The sequence below is a fragment of the Hippopotamus amphibius genome, chromosome 6 (genome assembly GCF_030028045.1).
Source record: "Hippopotamus amphibius kiboko isolate mHipAmp2 chromosome 6, mHipAmp2.hap2, whole genome shotgun sequence".
NCBI classification, from domain to species: domain Eukaryota; kingdom Metazoa; phylum Chordata; class Mammalia; order Artiodactyla; family Hippopotamidae; genus Hippopotamus; species Hippopotamus amphibius.
Genome location: NC_080191.1, coordinates 155,242,094 through 155,258,792, shown reverse-complemented (window position 1 = coordinate 155,258,792; position 16,699 = coordinate 155,242,094). Strand labels below are relative to the sequence as shown.

At 40.8% G+C, this 16,699-nt stretch overlaps 1 protein-coding gene across 1 annotated transcript in view; it reads right to left on the bottom strand.

Moving 5' to 3' along the window:
- Window positions 1–16,699, bottom strand: part of USP13 (ubiquitin specific peptidase 13) — a 126,313-nt gene that overhangs the window by 19,144 nt on the left and 90,470 nt on the right. The window contains exons 15-19 of the mRNA XM_057740107.1: window positions 15,559–15,681; window positions 14,167–14,193; window positions 10,888–11,031; window positions 8,916–9,082; window positions 7,203–7,356 (exon numbers count right to left, since the gene is read on the bottom strand). Coding sequence (XP_057596090.1) covers window positions 7,203–7,356; window positions 8,916–9,082; window positions 10,888–11,031; window positions 14,167–14,193; window positions 15,559–15,681 — 615 coding nt within the window. The remainder of the gene's footprint in view (window positions 1–7,202; window positions 7,357–8,915; window positions 9,083–10,887; window positions 11,032–14,166; window positions 14,194–15,558; window positions 15,682–16,699) is intronic.

Here is a 16,699-nt window from a genome sequence, read left to right as displayed (position 1 = left end):
AAACCAAAAGCCAACATCGTTCTCAATGGAGAAAAACTGAAAGAATTCCCTCTAAGAACAGGAACAAGACAAGGGTGCCCACTCTCACCACTATTATTCAACATAGTTTTGGAAGTTTTAGCCACAGCAATCAGAGAAGAAAAAGAAATCAAAGGAATCCAAATTGGAAAAGAAGTAAAATTGTCACTCTCTGCAGATGACATGATATTATATATAGAAAACCCTAAAGACTCTACCAGAAAACTGCTAGCACTAATTGATGAGTTTAGTAAAGTAGCAGGATACAAAATGAATGCACAGAAATCTCTTGCATTCCTATACACGAACAACGGAAGAGCAGAAAGAGAAATTAAGGAAACTCTCCCATTCACCATTGCAACAAAAAGAATAAAATACCTAGGAATAAACCTGCCTAAGGAGGTAAAAGATCTGTATGCAGAAAACTTTAAGACACTGATGAGAGAACTCAAAGACAACACAAACAGATGGAGGCACATACCATGTTCCTGGATTGGAAGAATCAACATTGTGAAAATGACTGTACTACCCAAAGCAATTTACAGATTCAATGCAATCCTGATCAAATTACCAATGGCATTTTTCACAGAACTAGAGCAAGAAATCTTACGATTTGTATGGAAACACAAAAGACCCCGAATAGCCAAAGCAATCTTGAGAAGGAAAAATGGAGTTGGTGGAATCAGGCTTCCTGACTTCAAACTATACTACAAGGCCATAGTGATCAAGACAGTATGGTACTGGCACAAAAATAGAAAGGAAGATCAATGGAATAGAGAACTCAGAAGTAAGCCCAAACACATATGGGCACCTTATCTTTGACAAAGGAGGCACGAGTATACAATGGAAAAAAGACAGCCTCTTCAATAAGTGGTGCTGGGAAAACTGGACAGCAACATGTAAAAGAATGAAATTAGAACACTTCCTAACACCATACACAAAAATAAACTCCAAATGGATTAAAGACCTACATGTAAGGCCAGACACGATAAAACTCCTAGAGGAAAACATAGGCAGAACACTCTATGATATATATCAAAGCAAGATCCTTTTTGACCTACCTCCTAGAATCATGGAAATAGAATCAAGAATAAACAAATGGGACCTCATAAAACTTAAAAGCTTTGGCACAGTGAAAGAAACCATAAACAAGACTAGAAGGCAACCCTCAGAATGGGAAAAAATAGTTGCCTATGAAACAACGGACAAAGGATTAACCTCCAAAATATACAAGCAGCTCATGAAGCTTAATACCAAAAAAGCAAGTAACCCAACCCACAAATGGGCGGAAGACCTAAATAGACATTTCTCCAAAGAAGACATACAGATGGCCAACAAACACATGAAAAGATGCTCAACATCACTCATCATCAGAGAAATGCAAGTCAAAGCCACAATGAGGTATCACCTCACACCAATCAGAATGGCCATCATCACAAAATCTGGAAACAACAAATCTTGGAGAGGGTGTGGAGAAAAGGGAACTCTCCTGCACTGTTGGTGGGAATGTAAGTTGGTACAGCCACTATGGAAAACAGTTTGGAGGTTCCTTCAAAAACTAAAAATAGAACTACCAGATGATCCAGTAATCCCACTACTGGGCATATACCCAAAGAAAACCGTAATCCGAAAAGAAACATGTACCATAATGTTTATTGCAGCACTATTTACAATAGCCAGGACATGGAAGCAACCTAAATGCCCATCAACAAATGAATGGATAAAGAAGATGTGGCATATATATACTATGGAATATTACTCAGGTATAAAAAGGAATGAGATGGAGCTATATGTAATGAGGTGGATAGACCTAGAGTCTGTCATACAGAGTGAAGTAAGTCAGAAAAAGACAAATATTGTATGCTAACTCATATATACGGAATCTAAAAATGGTACTGATGAACTCAGTGACAACACAACAACAAGGACGCAGATGCAGAGAATGGACTGGAGAACTCGAGGTTTGGGGGGGGGCGGGGGGTGAGGAGGAAGCTGAGACGAAGCGAGAGAGTAGCACAGACATATATATTACTACCAACTGTAAAATAGATAGCCAGTGGGAAGTTGCTGTATAACAAAGGGAGTTCAACTGGAGGATGGATGATGCCTTAGAGGACTGGGACAGGGAGGGTGGGGGGGAGTCGAGGGAGGGAGGGAATACGGGGATATGTGTATAAAAACAGATGAAATAAATAAATAAATAAATGCATATCCAAGTAAAAAAAAAAAAAAAAGATGGCAATAGTAATTTTTAACTAACATATTCCCTAAAAGAAGAATTTGAGGCAAGTGCTTCTTTAATCCCAGTCATTTTTTTTCCAATTCAAACACCTACCTTGTCATTATTTTCGGCGTTAACCTGCTGTAGCAACATCCCAGAGACCACGATCTTCCTTCTTAAAGAGTAACCTAATCTTGTTAAGATGGTGGTTCTCAAATTTAAGTTGAATTAGAACCACCTGGAGGGCCTGTTAAACCACAGATCGCCAAGCCCGCCTCCAGAAGTCCTAACCAGTAGGTCTCAGTGAAGCCCAAGAACTTATAGCTCCAACAAGTTCTCAGATGATGCTGATTCTGTTGTCTAGGCTCACACTTGAACCAGAGCTTTGATGGCACCAACCCTTCCCTTCTTAGCTTAGATATGATAGGGGAAGGTACATGACAGACTCTCACGTTCCTAGAACCTCTGCTGAGAACTCTGGGACAAGACTCTTTCTGCTGGATTTTAATCTGGAAAGATTCAGTAGTAGGAGGCACTGGCAGCCATCTTGTGGCCATGAGGGAGAGGCTGCCTGACACTGGAACCAACCCCAAGGAAGCAGAGGCAAGGGACACAACCCAGATAAAAGGGTCTGAGTTCTGGAGTCAAGGGCATGCCCCAAGTCAAGTCTTCCTGGAACTTTCCAGCTTTTACAATACAAGACATCCTTTTTTGCTTAGACAAGTTTGGCTCAGCAATCCTGCTACTCACAAAAGAACCCTGAAAACTGAGGTTGTTGGCTTTACTTGGTTTGTCTGTTTTGGCTCTCCATTTTGCTCCTAAATAGAAATCACCTAAACCTTTAATTTGTCCTCATTACCCCAAGCCAAACGTCCAAGCCAATTCACCACTGAAATAAAGGTAAAAACCAATGTCTTGGGAATGTAAACAACTCACCTACACAGAATATACATCTCCTGGAGTGGATCCTATGAATTTAACATAATTCTAATCAAATCCCTGCAGAATAGCCAGTTACAAGACCAGGAACTTTCCAAAAATTCATCAGGAACAATTTAGAAAATATAACGGGGAAAAATGTTATTCCTAAGTAGCATAGAAAATGTAATTCTGAGAAGTAACTAAACCAGAAACGCAGAAGACCTTTATAAAGAAAACCATATAGCTTTGCAGGGGTGGGAGAAGAGGGAGATGAAGCACAGGAAAAGGGTAACATGTTTCTGGCCAGAAAAACTCAATATTGTAAAGCTACAAGGTATTCCCAAACAAATTTCCAATATTTGAAACTCATACAAAACAATAAAAAAAAAAAATCTAAAAACCTCAATAAAAATGCAGAGATGGACAGAGGAAAATGAAGAAATGATTAACACAAGAAGAAAAACAACAGGCAATAAAGATATGAAACACATGCAGAGTGCTCGGCCGACAGAGCTGTTGGAAAGGACAGGAAACAGGAGCACACGGCTACTTGGGGTTGGGGGGAGGGGGGGGTGATGGGATCATCTGTATCCACATCTCAAAAATACACAGTTTTAACTCCAAAACCTCCCTTCTGGAAACTTACCCTAAAGAAATAATAAGGGAGAACTCCAGAATGTTCATTACAGCATTATTTTTAATAGAGAAAAAAGGAAGGGAGGGAGTGCAGCAGGGGAGAAATGAAAGAAACAAATACTGAGCAAGTGTTTCCTGGATAGAGACTGAACGAGGCATTTATTGTACTTCTGTGAACTGAATTCATCCTTTAAGAAATGTATGATTTAAAAATCACTGCCATCACCTTCTCAATGTGTAAATAACCCTATTGTTTAAAACTTGCTCTAAAATCTTTTATTTAAATAATAGTTGATCTAAAATTAGGTATATATATATTATGGTACAACAGAATATTAACATATGCTCAATGACCTAGATTTACATAATGTACACCCACAGTTAGAGAAAGAGGAAGCTATAAAATAGCACAAACAGTGCAAAGTAGATATGCAACAAGGATATATTGTACAGTTCAGGGAAATATAGTCATTATTTTGTAATAACTATAAATGGAGTATCAGCTATAAAAATATTGAATCACCACATTGTACACCTGAAACTAATATTGTAAATCAACTATACTTCAGTTTTTAAAAACAGCATGTATAGAATAGAATGCTGTATTTTTATAAATATACATTTTATATTCATTTTCATATATTTGCAAAGAAAGGTCTCAAGAATATACCCCAAACATTTAACACTGACTGAGTTATAACTGGGTAGTAGGACTGTAATTTTTTGTCTTCCTCTTTTCATATACCTGTATTTTCTCAAGTTGCTAAAACTATATCTTTCAATTGTAAGAAAAATAAACAACACAAATGTTAATATTTGTAAAAGGAAAGAGAGAAAAGTGACTGACATATAAGTTCAGGTGCTAATGCAGCAAAGTACAGGAAATCCTCTTTTCCCTTTTCTATGATTTATGCAACAGAACGCAACAGTACACTGCTAATTCCTCCAGATGGCACTTAGTGGAGGCAGTAAAAAAAAAAAAAAAAAAAAAAAACTATCCCTGTGACCACTACCACCTGGCATTCATTTAAGTCTTCATTCAATCATTCATTTGCTGGTCACCTCCCATAGGCCAGACACAGTGCTGGAAAGGCTACTTTAAAAACATCTGTTCTTTTATAAAATCCGATAGAGAATGCATTTAGTGAGTTCGGGTAGTTTATGCTTTTTTAATAATTAAGTATTTCACCTCCCACTAGCCCTTAGATTCTGCACGCTGTGTAAGTGATTTCTCACAGTGCATCACTGTCTCCTTCCTCACCCGTAAGTGCCAAAATCTGGGAACGGTGAGGAGTGAAGCCATGGAGTTTGGCCCAGAGTGCCTTCAAATTCAAGGGTTCTTGAAAACATCATCATGACATCCTATTCAAGGATGCAACTTAAACACCTGAAATATGTGCAGGTCACTCTGAGTTCAGTAAGCCCAAGCAGAGTACGTGGCTGTTCTGTATCATTAATGACCATCTCTGAGAGAGTGGTTGGTCCCTCCAAGCTCCATCAGAAGACAGGAAACCTTAATGATCAGACTCTCCCTCTGTAGCCAAATAACTTGGCAGCTTTACAACGGCCCCATCTTGAGGTTTATTCTTTCTGCAAGAACTGACCATCCCTAAAGAAAAGTCCATTACAGAAAATCAAGGAAGCAGTGAACCGATGGACACGTAACACAGAATAAATCCTGCTCGTGAATTATTGAGTAACTTGTCCACAAGAGCTTTTAATATTTCAAGTGAGTCAGTGATTTCCAAAGAGTAATACAAAACCCTTTAGATGAATGTGGAAGTTGGGAGGACTACAGCTCATCCTTTTCTCATCTAGTATCTAGTAGGATTAAAACAGTTTCACTGAAAAAATTCCTATTTTACATAAAAGAAGAAGGAAGTTTCCCTCCCCCTCTCTCTCTCTAGAGCTGTATCAATACATACATGCTCGGTCTGGTAAGACCGTTAATGAGTAGAGCTACAGCCATACGATCATAGGAACAAATGCTGCTATGGTAAATTTAATTAAATCCAATTATTATTATTTATTTAGTACTTTCCATGCACTGGACACCACAAGCTTTATAGAAGTAAAATGGCCTCTGTCCTCCACGAGCTCCCAGTCAGCTGGGAGACACAGGTATTTACACAACTAATTTTATCTCAAGATGAACCTGATACCTCTAATAACAGAAGAACAAACACTATGTTACAACGGCTACAGGCGCAGGCTCTGCAGGCAGGCTGCCTGGGTTGGAATTCTGCTTCTACTTCTCACCAGCGCAGTGACCTTGGCAAGTCACTTTGTCTTCTCTGCCTCAGTTTCTTCATCTGCAGCACAGAGATAATAATGGTACCTACCTCACGGGGGTATTGTGAAGATTAAACGTGACACCGAAAAGACTGTTACTAATGGTATAATTATTACCAGCGTGTGCGGTAAGGAGGGACTGATTATGACAAGAACTTGGGAAAGCGGTCCAGGGAAATGGAATCTGTGGCCAGATTCTGACTAAGGTGAGGATTTTAGGGTGCAGTGATGGGAAGAGGGCAATCTGAGGCTAAGGGTTAGCCTGAGCAAAGGCCCAGAAGTAGGGAGAAGAGGGTTGAGGAGAGCTGAGTAGGCTGGTGGTGTGGCTGCCATACCAGGCACATGAGCTGTAGCTATGGGGGTGCAGAGGAAATAACACTGAGAGCCGAGCAGGCTGGAACCTGACTGGAGGAGGGGACGGCTGCCGGGCTCCGACTCTACAGGCAAGGACAGCCCGAGAAGCAGGGTGTCACGCTGGTGAGGAACATGTATCTTGGCTCCCCCTCTGAAGAGCTATGTGACCTTGAGCAAAGTTACCTAACCTTTCTGTGCCTCTGTTTTCTCACCTGTAAAATGGGTGTGGTGAGGATTAAATGAGTGTCTGAGTAAAGCGCTGAGAGCCGTGCTCGGCACAGAGGGACACATGTAAGTGTTTGCGGGTGGAAGGCACCCCATGGGCCTGTGGCACCTCTCCCCGCCCATCCTGACAGCCCTTCAGAAAACGATGAGGAGGAGGTATGAGCAACGACAGGGTCAAGGATGTGAGACTGCTTTTCAATTCTTCAAAAATATCACCACGAAAATAAATGCTCTCTTCTGGACAAAAACATTCATGGTCCAGGGTGAAGTTTCACCTCGAAGCACAGACAAAGCCAGAGGCTTTGCGCTCAGCTGAGGCACACACACTGCCAGGTGACATGCCTGAGTCTGCCCAAGACTTCCTCAGGTCACCCTGGCCTGTGCAAAGTGGCCAAGCGCACCACTTATGAGAAGCTGGGATCTGTGCTAACTTTTGAATGATGGCAAAGGTTTTAATACGCAGGAGTGGGAGGGAAGGGCCTGAACTGAATGTACAATCGCAGCTGCTCAGACAATCCCTACGGCAAGAACTTACTTCCAGATCCATCCTTGACTCCAGGTCCTTCAGGCTTGGCCTCAGAAATAATGTTCGCGTTGGCGTTATTCTCCATCTCGATCACAAAGTCACTGTCCTCCTCAAACTCAGGGTGGCTAAAGATCCAATCCAATGCTCTTTCCAGGTTACTATTCTAATAAAACAAAACATTTTTACAATGTATGTGGTCCTGAGGCTTCACTATATCCTGACCGCTTGAACCAGGATGTCAAGCAGATAGGACTAATGAATTCAAGCCTCCTGCCCTAAGTGCCTCTGAGTAAGAAGCTCTGACCCTGCACATGAAATGCTTTTTCTGTGGACATTCTGCAAGTCTCCCAACTGAGGTCTGTAATTGGATTTGCCGGAAAACAGTTCACAGCAGCAGGTCAGCATTCCAAAGCCCGTATCAGCCTGAGCTCAGCATTTCTGTGGGCTGATACTGACAGTGATGGGAGGCAAAATGCCAAAGAGAAAGGCATCTGTTTCAGTGCAGCCCTTTTCAAAGCTTCACTAATTGCACACGCTACCTCCTCTACCAACTGGATCTTGTACATGCAGATAACCATGCAGGATAATGGGGAGCCAACATGAGTACTGTGTCAGAGCCTCCTCTCCTGAATGTTGGCAAAGTGGTCGAACTGCAGTAGAGACAAGATTGATGCCTTGATTAACGATGACAACACCGGTTAGTTAAGTTACATTGTCTTAAACTGAACTCCATGTAATTCAAATCAATGGACCATAAAAACATTTCCATCTACACCTTTGTGATATCACTTGGTGAGTTAAAGAATTTGTTTAGATGTGGTCAGAATCTCCAATTAAACAGCCAAGCAAGTAAAATAACTGGGGCATAAGCAAGTATCCTGAGTACAACAAACTCTGGCACAACAAACTCTGGCTGAGACATTTCAAGCATTTTAACGGGAAACAGATTGTTCCAGCCACACTGCCTGGAGCCAGGTGAGAGCCGCTGTGACCTCAGCAAGAGACCCCAGCAGGCAACCAGTCGGGATAGGCAAGAAGGAAAGAGGAGAAGATATCCAGTCAAAAATGGATTATGGTGTGAAGAAAAAAAAAAAAGTACTTTCCCTCAATATTAAACAGATATCTGCACTGCAGGAGGAAGGTTTCTGTCTACCGTCCAGTTTCCTAGTCCCTTGTTTCCTGATAATATCAGGATTTCATGAATACCTGAAAAACCTTGTCTCTCTGTGGAGAGAAAGAGGTGCAGAGAATTCCAAGGAGACTTCTCTATGAGGACTTTTGAGAGACATTGCTCCAAGGTCTTGGTATCAGAAAAGCACAATTTCTCCTAAAGAATTGCCTTACTGAATACAGGATCTCAAGCATCCCTCTCTGCTCTAAGGCCACAAGCAAGCTCCAAGTCAAGTCTCTCACCTCATGCTAATAAACATTAAGATACAGAGTTTCTTTCAGTTGGGTCATCTTGCCCCCACTGTATTATCTCCCTCCTTTTTAAAAAAAATTTCCTTATTCTTAAAATCTCTGTATGATTCCCTCAATCATTTATTTTAGCTTTATACATACTACATGCAAATAAATTTTTGTGGGGCATAGTGGGGTATAGCATGAGACAGACATGATACAAAATGATCAAAGGACACTGGAAAGTTTCAATAGCTACTGACAAAACATAAAGCACCTCCAATAAGAGGAACATGCTTACATACACTCTCCCATGCTTACCGTTGCTCGCAGTGCCTGAATAGCCTGATTTCGATGGAATCCCATGGAGGTAATGATAGCTACAGTTTCCTCCGGAGGTTGGTTATCCAATCCAGTAGTACCAAAAACAGAGGCTCCAGCAGAAGCTGCTCCTCCGTAACCAGGCATGGTCAGCGGTTCAGCAAAATCTGGGGAAAATAATGACACTCAGGCCCTTTTCTTTTTTGGGTCTTAAAATAAACAACATTTTAGAGCTAAGAAGAAAAAATACCCAAAGTTATAATAATCAAGACAGTCTGGCAATGACATAAGGATAAACATATAAATCAACAGACCAATCGAATAGAATTGAGAGTTCAAGATATAAACCCACATGTCTATGGCCAATTGATTTTCAATAAGGGTACCGAGACTATTCAATGGGGAAAGGACAGTCTTTTCAATAAATAATGCTGGGACAACTACATAACCACATGCAAAAGAAATAAGTTGGACCCCTACCTTACACCATATTCCAAATGAATCATTGGCCTAAATGTAAGAGGTAAAACTACAAAACTCTTAGAAGAAAGCATATGAGAAAATCTTTGTGACCTTGGATTAAGCAATGGTTTCTTCGATACAACACCAAAAGCCCAAGTGACAAAAGAAAAAAAACGAATTGGACTTCATCAAAATAAAAACTTTCGTGCTTCAAAGAACACCATCAAGAAAGTGAAAAAACCACCCATACAATGGGAGAAAATATTTGCAAATCATATATCTGATAAGGTACCTGCAACCAGAGCTCTTAGAACTCAATAATACAGAGACAAATAACCTCATTAAAAATGGGCAAAGAATCTGAATAGACATTTCTCCAAAGATACGTTAAGTGGCCTATAAGCATATGAAAAGAGGTCCATCATTAGTCATTATGGAAATGCAATTCAAAACCACAATGAGATACCACTTCTCATCCACTGGATTGGGTATAATAAAAATAATAACAACACGGGTTGGTGAGGATGTGAGAAACTGGGACCCTCATACATTGCTGGTGGGAATGTTGTACAGCCACTGTTGAAAACAATTTGGTGGTTTCTCAGAAAGTTAAACGTGGAGTTGCCATATGACAAGGCAATTCCACTCAAGAGAAATGAAAACATGTCTATATAAAAATTTGTACACAAAACGTTTATAGCAGCATTACTCATAATAGCCACAAAGTGGAAACAACCCAAATGTCCGTCAATTGATGAAAGGGTAAATAAAATAGAGTATGTCCATACAGCAGACTATTATTCAGCCATAAAAAGGAATGAAGTACAAATACATGCCACAACATAGATGAACCTTGAAAGCATTATGCTAAGTGATAAAAACCAAAAACAAAAGATCTCATCCTGTATGATTCCATTTATATGAAACACCCAAAATAGGCAAATCCACAGAGACGGAAAGTAGACTAGTGATTGCCAGGGGCTGGAGAGAACAGGGGAAACGGGAAAGTGACTGCTATTGTGTACAGAATTTCTTGTTGGAAATTAAATGGTGATGGTTGCACAACTCTGCAAATTTTCTAAAAACCACTGAAAGGTACACTTTAAACGAGGAAATTATATGGTATGTGAATTATAGCTTAATAAAGTGAATAAAAGTAACAGCTAACTAAACAGCCCCTCTTTCTTCATGCACATTTTTCTATCTCAAGTCCTCATCATCTCTTCGCTAGAAATTTATCCCACATCTTTCCAATGGTCTTTTTGCTGCAGAATTATACAATTTAAAAGGGTGCATTAATCTCAACAAAGGCATTATTTTAAAAAAGAGGAAAGACAAAGATTGTGACTTTGCTACACACGCAAAGCAACCATCCCCCAGCCCCATGAGGCAGATTATGAGCTGCTAAGTCATTTTCTGGGACACATCCAGAGGACACAGAAGGACCAAGGATTAACATCACTGAGGATCACATCAGACTCCAAAGCCGTCCCATCTTCTGACCACCTACCTGGCTCTTCCATGTGAACAATGATCCAGTTGAAGGCCACCTCAGCTCCCATGTTTCCAGTAAAATACACAGCTTTCCGACACGCTTCTAGAGGGAAACCCATCTCAGCCAGCTGCATCACCGATGACTCATCAATGTCTGATGCTACAGGACACACAGGATATTCTGGTGTAAAAAAGTCAACCCTATTTCTTCTTGTCTTAGCGTCTCCTCACTTCTTATCCACATGCTACCCACAGAAGGTGCTACTTTGTTTAATGCGTAGATGGTGATTTAATTGTGTTTTGTTTTAAGCCATCCAAATATTAAGCTGTTTAGGTTGAGTTTTTATCTTCGACCCAAATAGGAACCATGGTAATTATCTGAACAATCCAAGCACTGAAAAACGACTCTCTAATTTTCTATAGAGAGGTCCAGTATATTCCCAGAACTATTTCAGTCTCTTATATCACTCTCAAGACCACTACAGCAGCCTCTCCTATGACTGAAATTTGAAGAGAAAAGCATTATCTACAGGCCAAAAAGCCTATTCCTTAAATTTCACAGGAAGTTATAGCAGGCCTTTAGATATATTAGCAATCAAAGGATATAATCAGCTCTGAAAAATGGAGAGCCCAATGTTATGACAGAAGGAAAAAATGTGTTTTTGAATTGTATACATTCACAATATTAAAAAGATTGCTTTACAAACCTAACTGTGGCTTAGACACAGGTTTTGTTTTCTTTTCATTATAATGTATAGATATTGGTCGAGATGCATGTGCTTATCTATATACACATGAATATAGGTTTGTGTGTATTTGCACACATATACATGCTTGTATGCATATGTATACATGTACCTGGGTGCATTTGTGTGTCTGTGTGTACACACACACACACCTACACAGTGCAGTCAAATTACACCAAAGGTGGGGAGGGAACAGGAGCACAAAATATACCCCTTATGTTTTCCACATCCTGAGGCCTGTAATCTACTGAAAACTCTGCCAAAGACAGCAATCAGTAGAAGAACTGAGAAACTGAGAGATCTGTTCAACAAAAATTATACTGAAAATGTATTTACCAAAGTTCTCTTTCACAAGGAAAGAGAATACACAGAATAGCCTATCAAGATAAAATTTCCGGAAAGCAACGATGTAGGACAACAGTGATTCCCAAATAGTGTTTTAGAGCATCCTAGTGTTCTAAGAGAGAGACAATTACTCTCTCCACAAAACAAGGGGTTTCCATGGACAAATAAGTTTTTTAAACCTACATTCTCTATTCTCCCTAGAACTTCACAGTGTGCGTTAACGTAATGAAAATCCTAAAGTCCTGTAATAAAGACTCCTGCAGTAGGTTAGGGTTAACACATACACACTACTATACATAAAATAGAGAACCAACAAGGACCTACTGTATAGCACAGGGCACTATACTCAATATTGTGTAATAGCCTATAAGGGAAAAGAATCTGAAAAAAGAATATATATATATATATACACACATATATATATATAAAACTGAATCACTGTGCTATATATCTGAAACTAACACAACATTGTAAATCAATTATACTTCAATCGAATAAAATATTAAGTATATTTTAAATTTTTAATAGCAAAAAAAAAAACACTCCTGCGGTAAAGAAACTATGAAACACTTTCTATAGAACACTCTTCAACACCTTGTGAGACTCTGTTCCCTAGAACGCAGTTAAAGTAATACAGTTTAATAAGTATATGCATGTGTATAACAGCACATTAATTTGAAAATGTATAATTCCATTTTGGAGAAAATAAAGTGAGCCAGGGAGAGGTAAAGAACACTAGAAAGATAAATGCCAACTCTTAATAGTGGTTATAGATGGGTGATGAAACAAGAGATGACTCTTTTCACTAATCCATAATTTCTACATATCTTTTCACTTTTGTAATAAGAAAAAAATCAAAGTTATTCCTTTCAAATATCGGAGAAAGGTAGGATATAAATGTAAATTAACCCCAGATAACGCTGTTTTCTCCTGCTGAATATAGGTAATTGCTGCTAAGAGAGTAGGCTTAGATCAGGAGGAAAATGGAAAATGGCTGAATGCTCGTGGTCAGACAGACTCTGACACAGTTCCAACCACCCATCACCTCCCCTGGAAGCCAGCTCTCTGCAGGGTCAGGAGCGGCCAACAAACTCCTCACATTCCAGAAAAGGTTGAGTGACACGAAAAGCACACTTGATGCCTAGCCCTGGCTCTGGTCCTAGCTCTTGGGTCTCTGAACTTTCCTGGGTCTCAGTTGTAAAAGGTGTAAAAGATCACCTGCTCTGCCGTGACAATCAAATGAGAATCTGGGCTTTGTATTACTAGTGCAGTTATATACAGTTGAAAGCATTTATGGAGTAATAAACTCAACATGACTCACGGTAACCATTCAAAAATATTATTGTTATCATTACAGATTATTTACAGAGGCAGTGGTTCGCTCATGACCCTCACTGACCCTAACAACCTCTCGCCACAATCAGCAAATCAAAATTGACAAAAGAAAGGAAACATGGAGGTCTAAGCCACGTGCTCAATCACACAAAGTGTTTGCAAAGTAAAACACTTGAACTTCTAAATTAACAAGAGCGTCTCCAGAGAAGCTTTGTAGACAAAAAGATTCAGAGTATTTGTGTTATACACTCCTTCCTCCTAATTAATATCTAAATATTCACTATAGTTTATTTTTTTCATGCTCTTTAGAAAATCAAGAGTATCAACTCTCATATGACTAAGGAACTAAATGACTACAAAATTAACACACAATCCAACGAAACTAACACCCTTAAGGGTATTAATTAATACTACCATGTCCCGCCAATCGTGTGCCTTCATTATGTGTCCAGAAGCAGGAGTGGAAAAAGTGGCAGGCCACTGCAGAAAGAGGCCTACTCACGTGGCCAGAGAGGGAAGAAATGGCATCACTATACCCCGTTCACACATGAGGAAACTGAGGCTCAGAGAAGTTAAGTTAATGATTCTAGGTCACACAGTTACAAATGGCAGAGCCAAGATTCCAACTCAGGGCTGGCTGGCTGTCACGCTAATGGTCACTCTGTTGAACCACAGGGGCTACCCAATCACCATGTCACTGGTTTATATTTGCTGCTACCTCAACTTGCAGACCAAGAAGTGTTCCCAACCAGGAAAAGCTGCACAAACACATGTACGAAACAATGTCCCTTAACTGAACCCCCACAGATAAATGTGTTAGACCAGTAACATCAGTAGGACACTGAGAAAAAAACGGAAAAGATACATACGATCTATCAATTGGTTCATCAGGCGATCTGGAAATTAAAGGAGAGGGCAGGAAGTGAGAGCAAACCATGGCAAAGTGTTCTGGAGAAAGAAACAGAATTAACCCGGGGCACGCACTCGCCCCCTGCCCCCCGCCCCTTGGGATCCCACACTGTTGTCAGCCCCTCCGTCCCCCAGCAGAACACCCCAGCCCGCACGGCATAAAGCCACTCCAGGAAGGAGGGAGAAGACCAGGTTTCAGGCATTTAGAGCAGATAAAACATAAGGCTCTGCTCGTCTTGAAGAACTCAGTAACTTCTCTCCCTGTACGTCTAAGAACTTCAGATAATTACAGACCAAGGACGCTGTCAATGAACGTCAGAGAAGGCAGAGGCAAGGCTAAGAAACCGCCTTGTATTTCTCTGGCGCCCAGACTGATCTCCTCTTTCTAAAACCCTTTAATGAACCACCCGTACCACACAACCCGGACCGCCCCACCTACAGGCTCCTGCCCTGCTCTCTGTCCTCTGTAATTTAACACTGGACTTCCCATTAGAGAATAATGTAACACAGGTGCCAATCCTGAATCCTTTCTCGCTCCTCCTGGATTCGCTTTACCCCAACAGGGTCACCAAGAATATTCAGTGCTCAGCTGATGGAAATCCTGTCGTGGTGCGGCCCCGAGCGCTCTGGCACTATTAGCTCATGTATGTAATTAACTCAGTACAGAGGTGAACAGTAAACAGGTGGGCAAACGAAGCCAGACTGAAGGTCATTTCACCGGAATAAGTGAGCTAATAATGAACCCAAGATTTCTCCACGCTGTTCTTGGACTCACAAAGTCTGAGATGATTTCTCGCATGTCCTTTTCCCTTTAAAAGTTAAGTATTCCGAACAAGGACTACTTTAAGGGTCAAAGAGAGTAAGAGAAACTCAAATCGCTCCCTTGCTATGAAGCAGTGACAAAGCTGGGGAGGTGAGACGTGAGCAAGATTTTTAAAACCAACACACACTATTGAATTTCCCTTTTTGTTGTCCAAAGGGACTCCAAGAAGGACACAGCTCCCCTAGACAAAGAGCCCACAGAAAACACACTCCTCTTCCCCACAGGCCCGTCAGGGGGAAAAAGAGGGAGGCAAAGCCAGAGGCAACATAACCTAAAAACCTTTTGGAGATTTGCTGCCCTCTGCTGCCAGTGATTTCCACGGGTCCGTTTCAACCACTCATGATGCGTCTGTGCCTCTTCCTATGACTATTTTAAGCCTGCAGTTGCAGCCAGGCTTCACTTCTGTGTGTCTACAGTGGGTTACAACACAGGAAGGTGCCAAGGGACAACAGAGTGGTGGAAGAAAAGGGACTATTCCAGCAGAGGAGTGGGAAGGGGTCGAGAAGGTCCTCCCGGCAGAAGATGGTACCTTTTGAGTTATCAGGAATAACTATGGGGGGGCTGATGTCCGGAAGTTCCTCCTCTCCTGGCTGTAACCCCCTGGCTCGGAGATGGTTGATATCAAGTAGGTCTGGCATATCAATAGAAACATCTGTAAAAGGATCGAGATTATATTCACTGGACTCTCCAAATAACCCACAACCACCTCCTAAATCCACACAACTCTATGCACAAGGTGTCTAAGCAGAGCCAAGGGATACTTTACAGTTCCCTGGAGTAAATCATGGGACCAGAAGACTCATTGAGACTGATTAGATTTTAATACAGAACCAGGGGAAACACAGTGGGAGGCAGGATTTCACACTGAACAAGAACAAATGAGGTAAGGCAGAGGTCGCAAACCGGGAGCCCATAGAACACTTGTAGACACTTACTGTTTGATGTTTTTAAAATGTTGGCAACAAATTCCAATTTTTAAATCAGAAAATTTAATTTAAATAATCCAGGTTTCCAATTCATTTTGAAAAACAAAAAGCTGTAGCAGAGTCTCACAACTGCTTCGGGCTAATCTTCAGCTTCTGCTCTAGGGCAATGTGTACCCTCCGTGCCTGTCTGTCACAGACCCCACCACTCTGTACTGCACCCACGACCCTAAGCATCATATGTGTGCTATTCTGATTCTTATGGTAGAAAAATGTTTTCCTAATCCATGTCTTCATCCAAAACGGGAATACCCAAGAAGGACCAAGACAGCTATAGACTACTCCTTTCACTCACATCATCACCCGGTCCTCATTAGGCATTTCAGTTTGCAACCCATAGTTTATGCCTTATCTCAGATCATGATGGGTACTGTGATTATTCTACCTACGGTAATAAAGAATGAAGCTTTAAAGAAATTGAATCTCAAGTGTATTCGTCTCAAGGCACATTTTTTTTTAACTTTTCAGCTCAGTTGTCATTGTGTTGACTTACCCAAATACAAAATGTATCAGTCTAACAGCCTGTTGAGATTTAGTACTGCACACAAGCAGATACAGTAATAACGGAAAATGTTGGTGCAGGATCTCTGTCTCTCGGGCCACAAACAGAACCTGAAAATACTATCCCCCAAATCAGCTATGATGGTAAGTATGTAAATCCTATTTTAAAAAACCACCCAAAGAAAT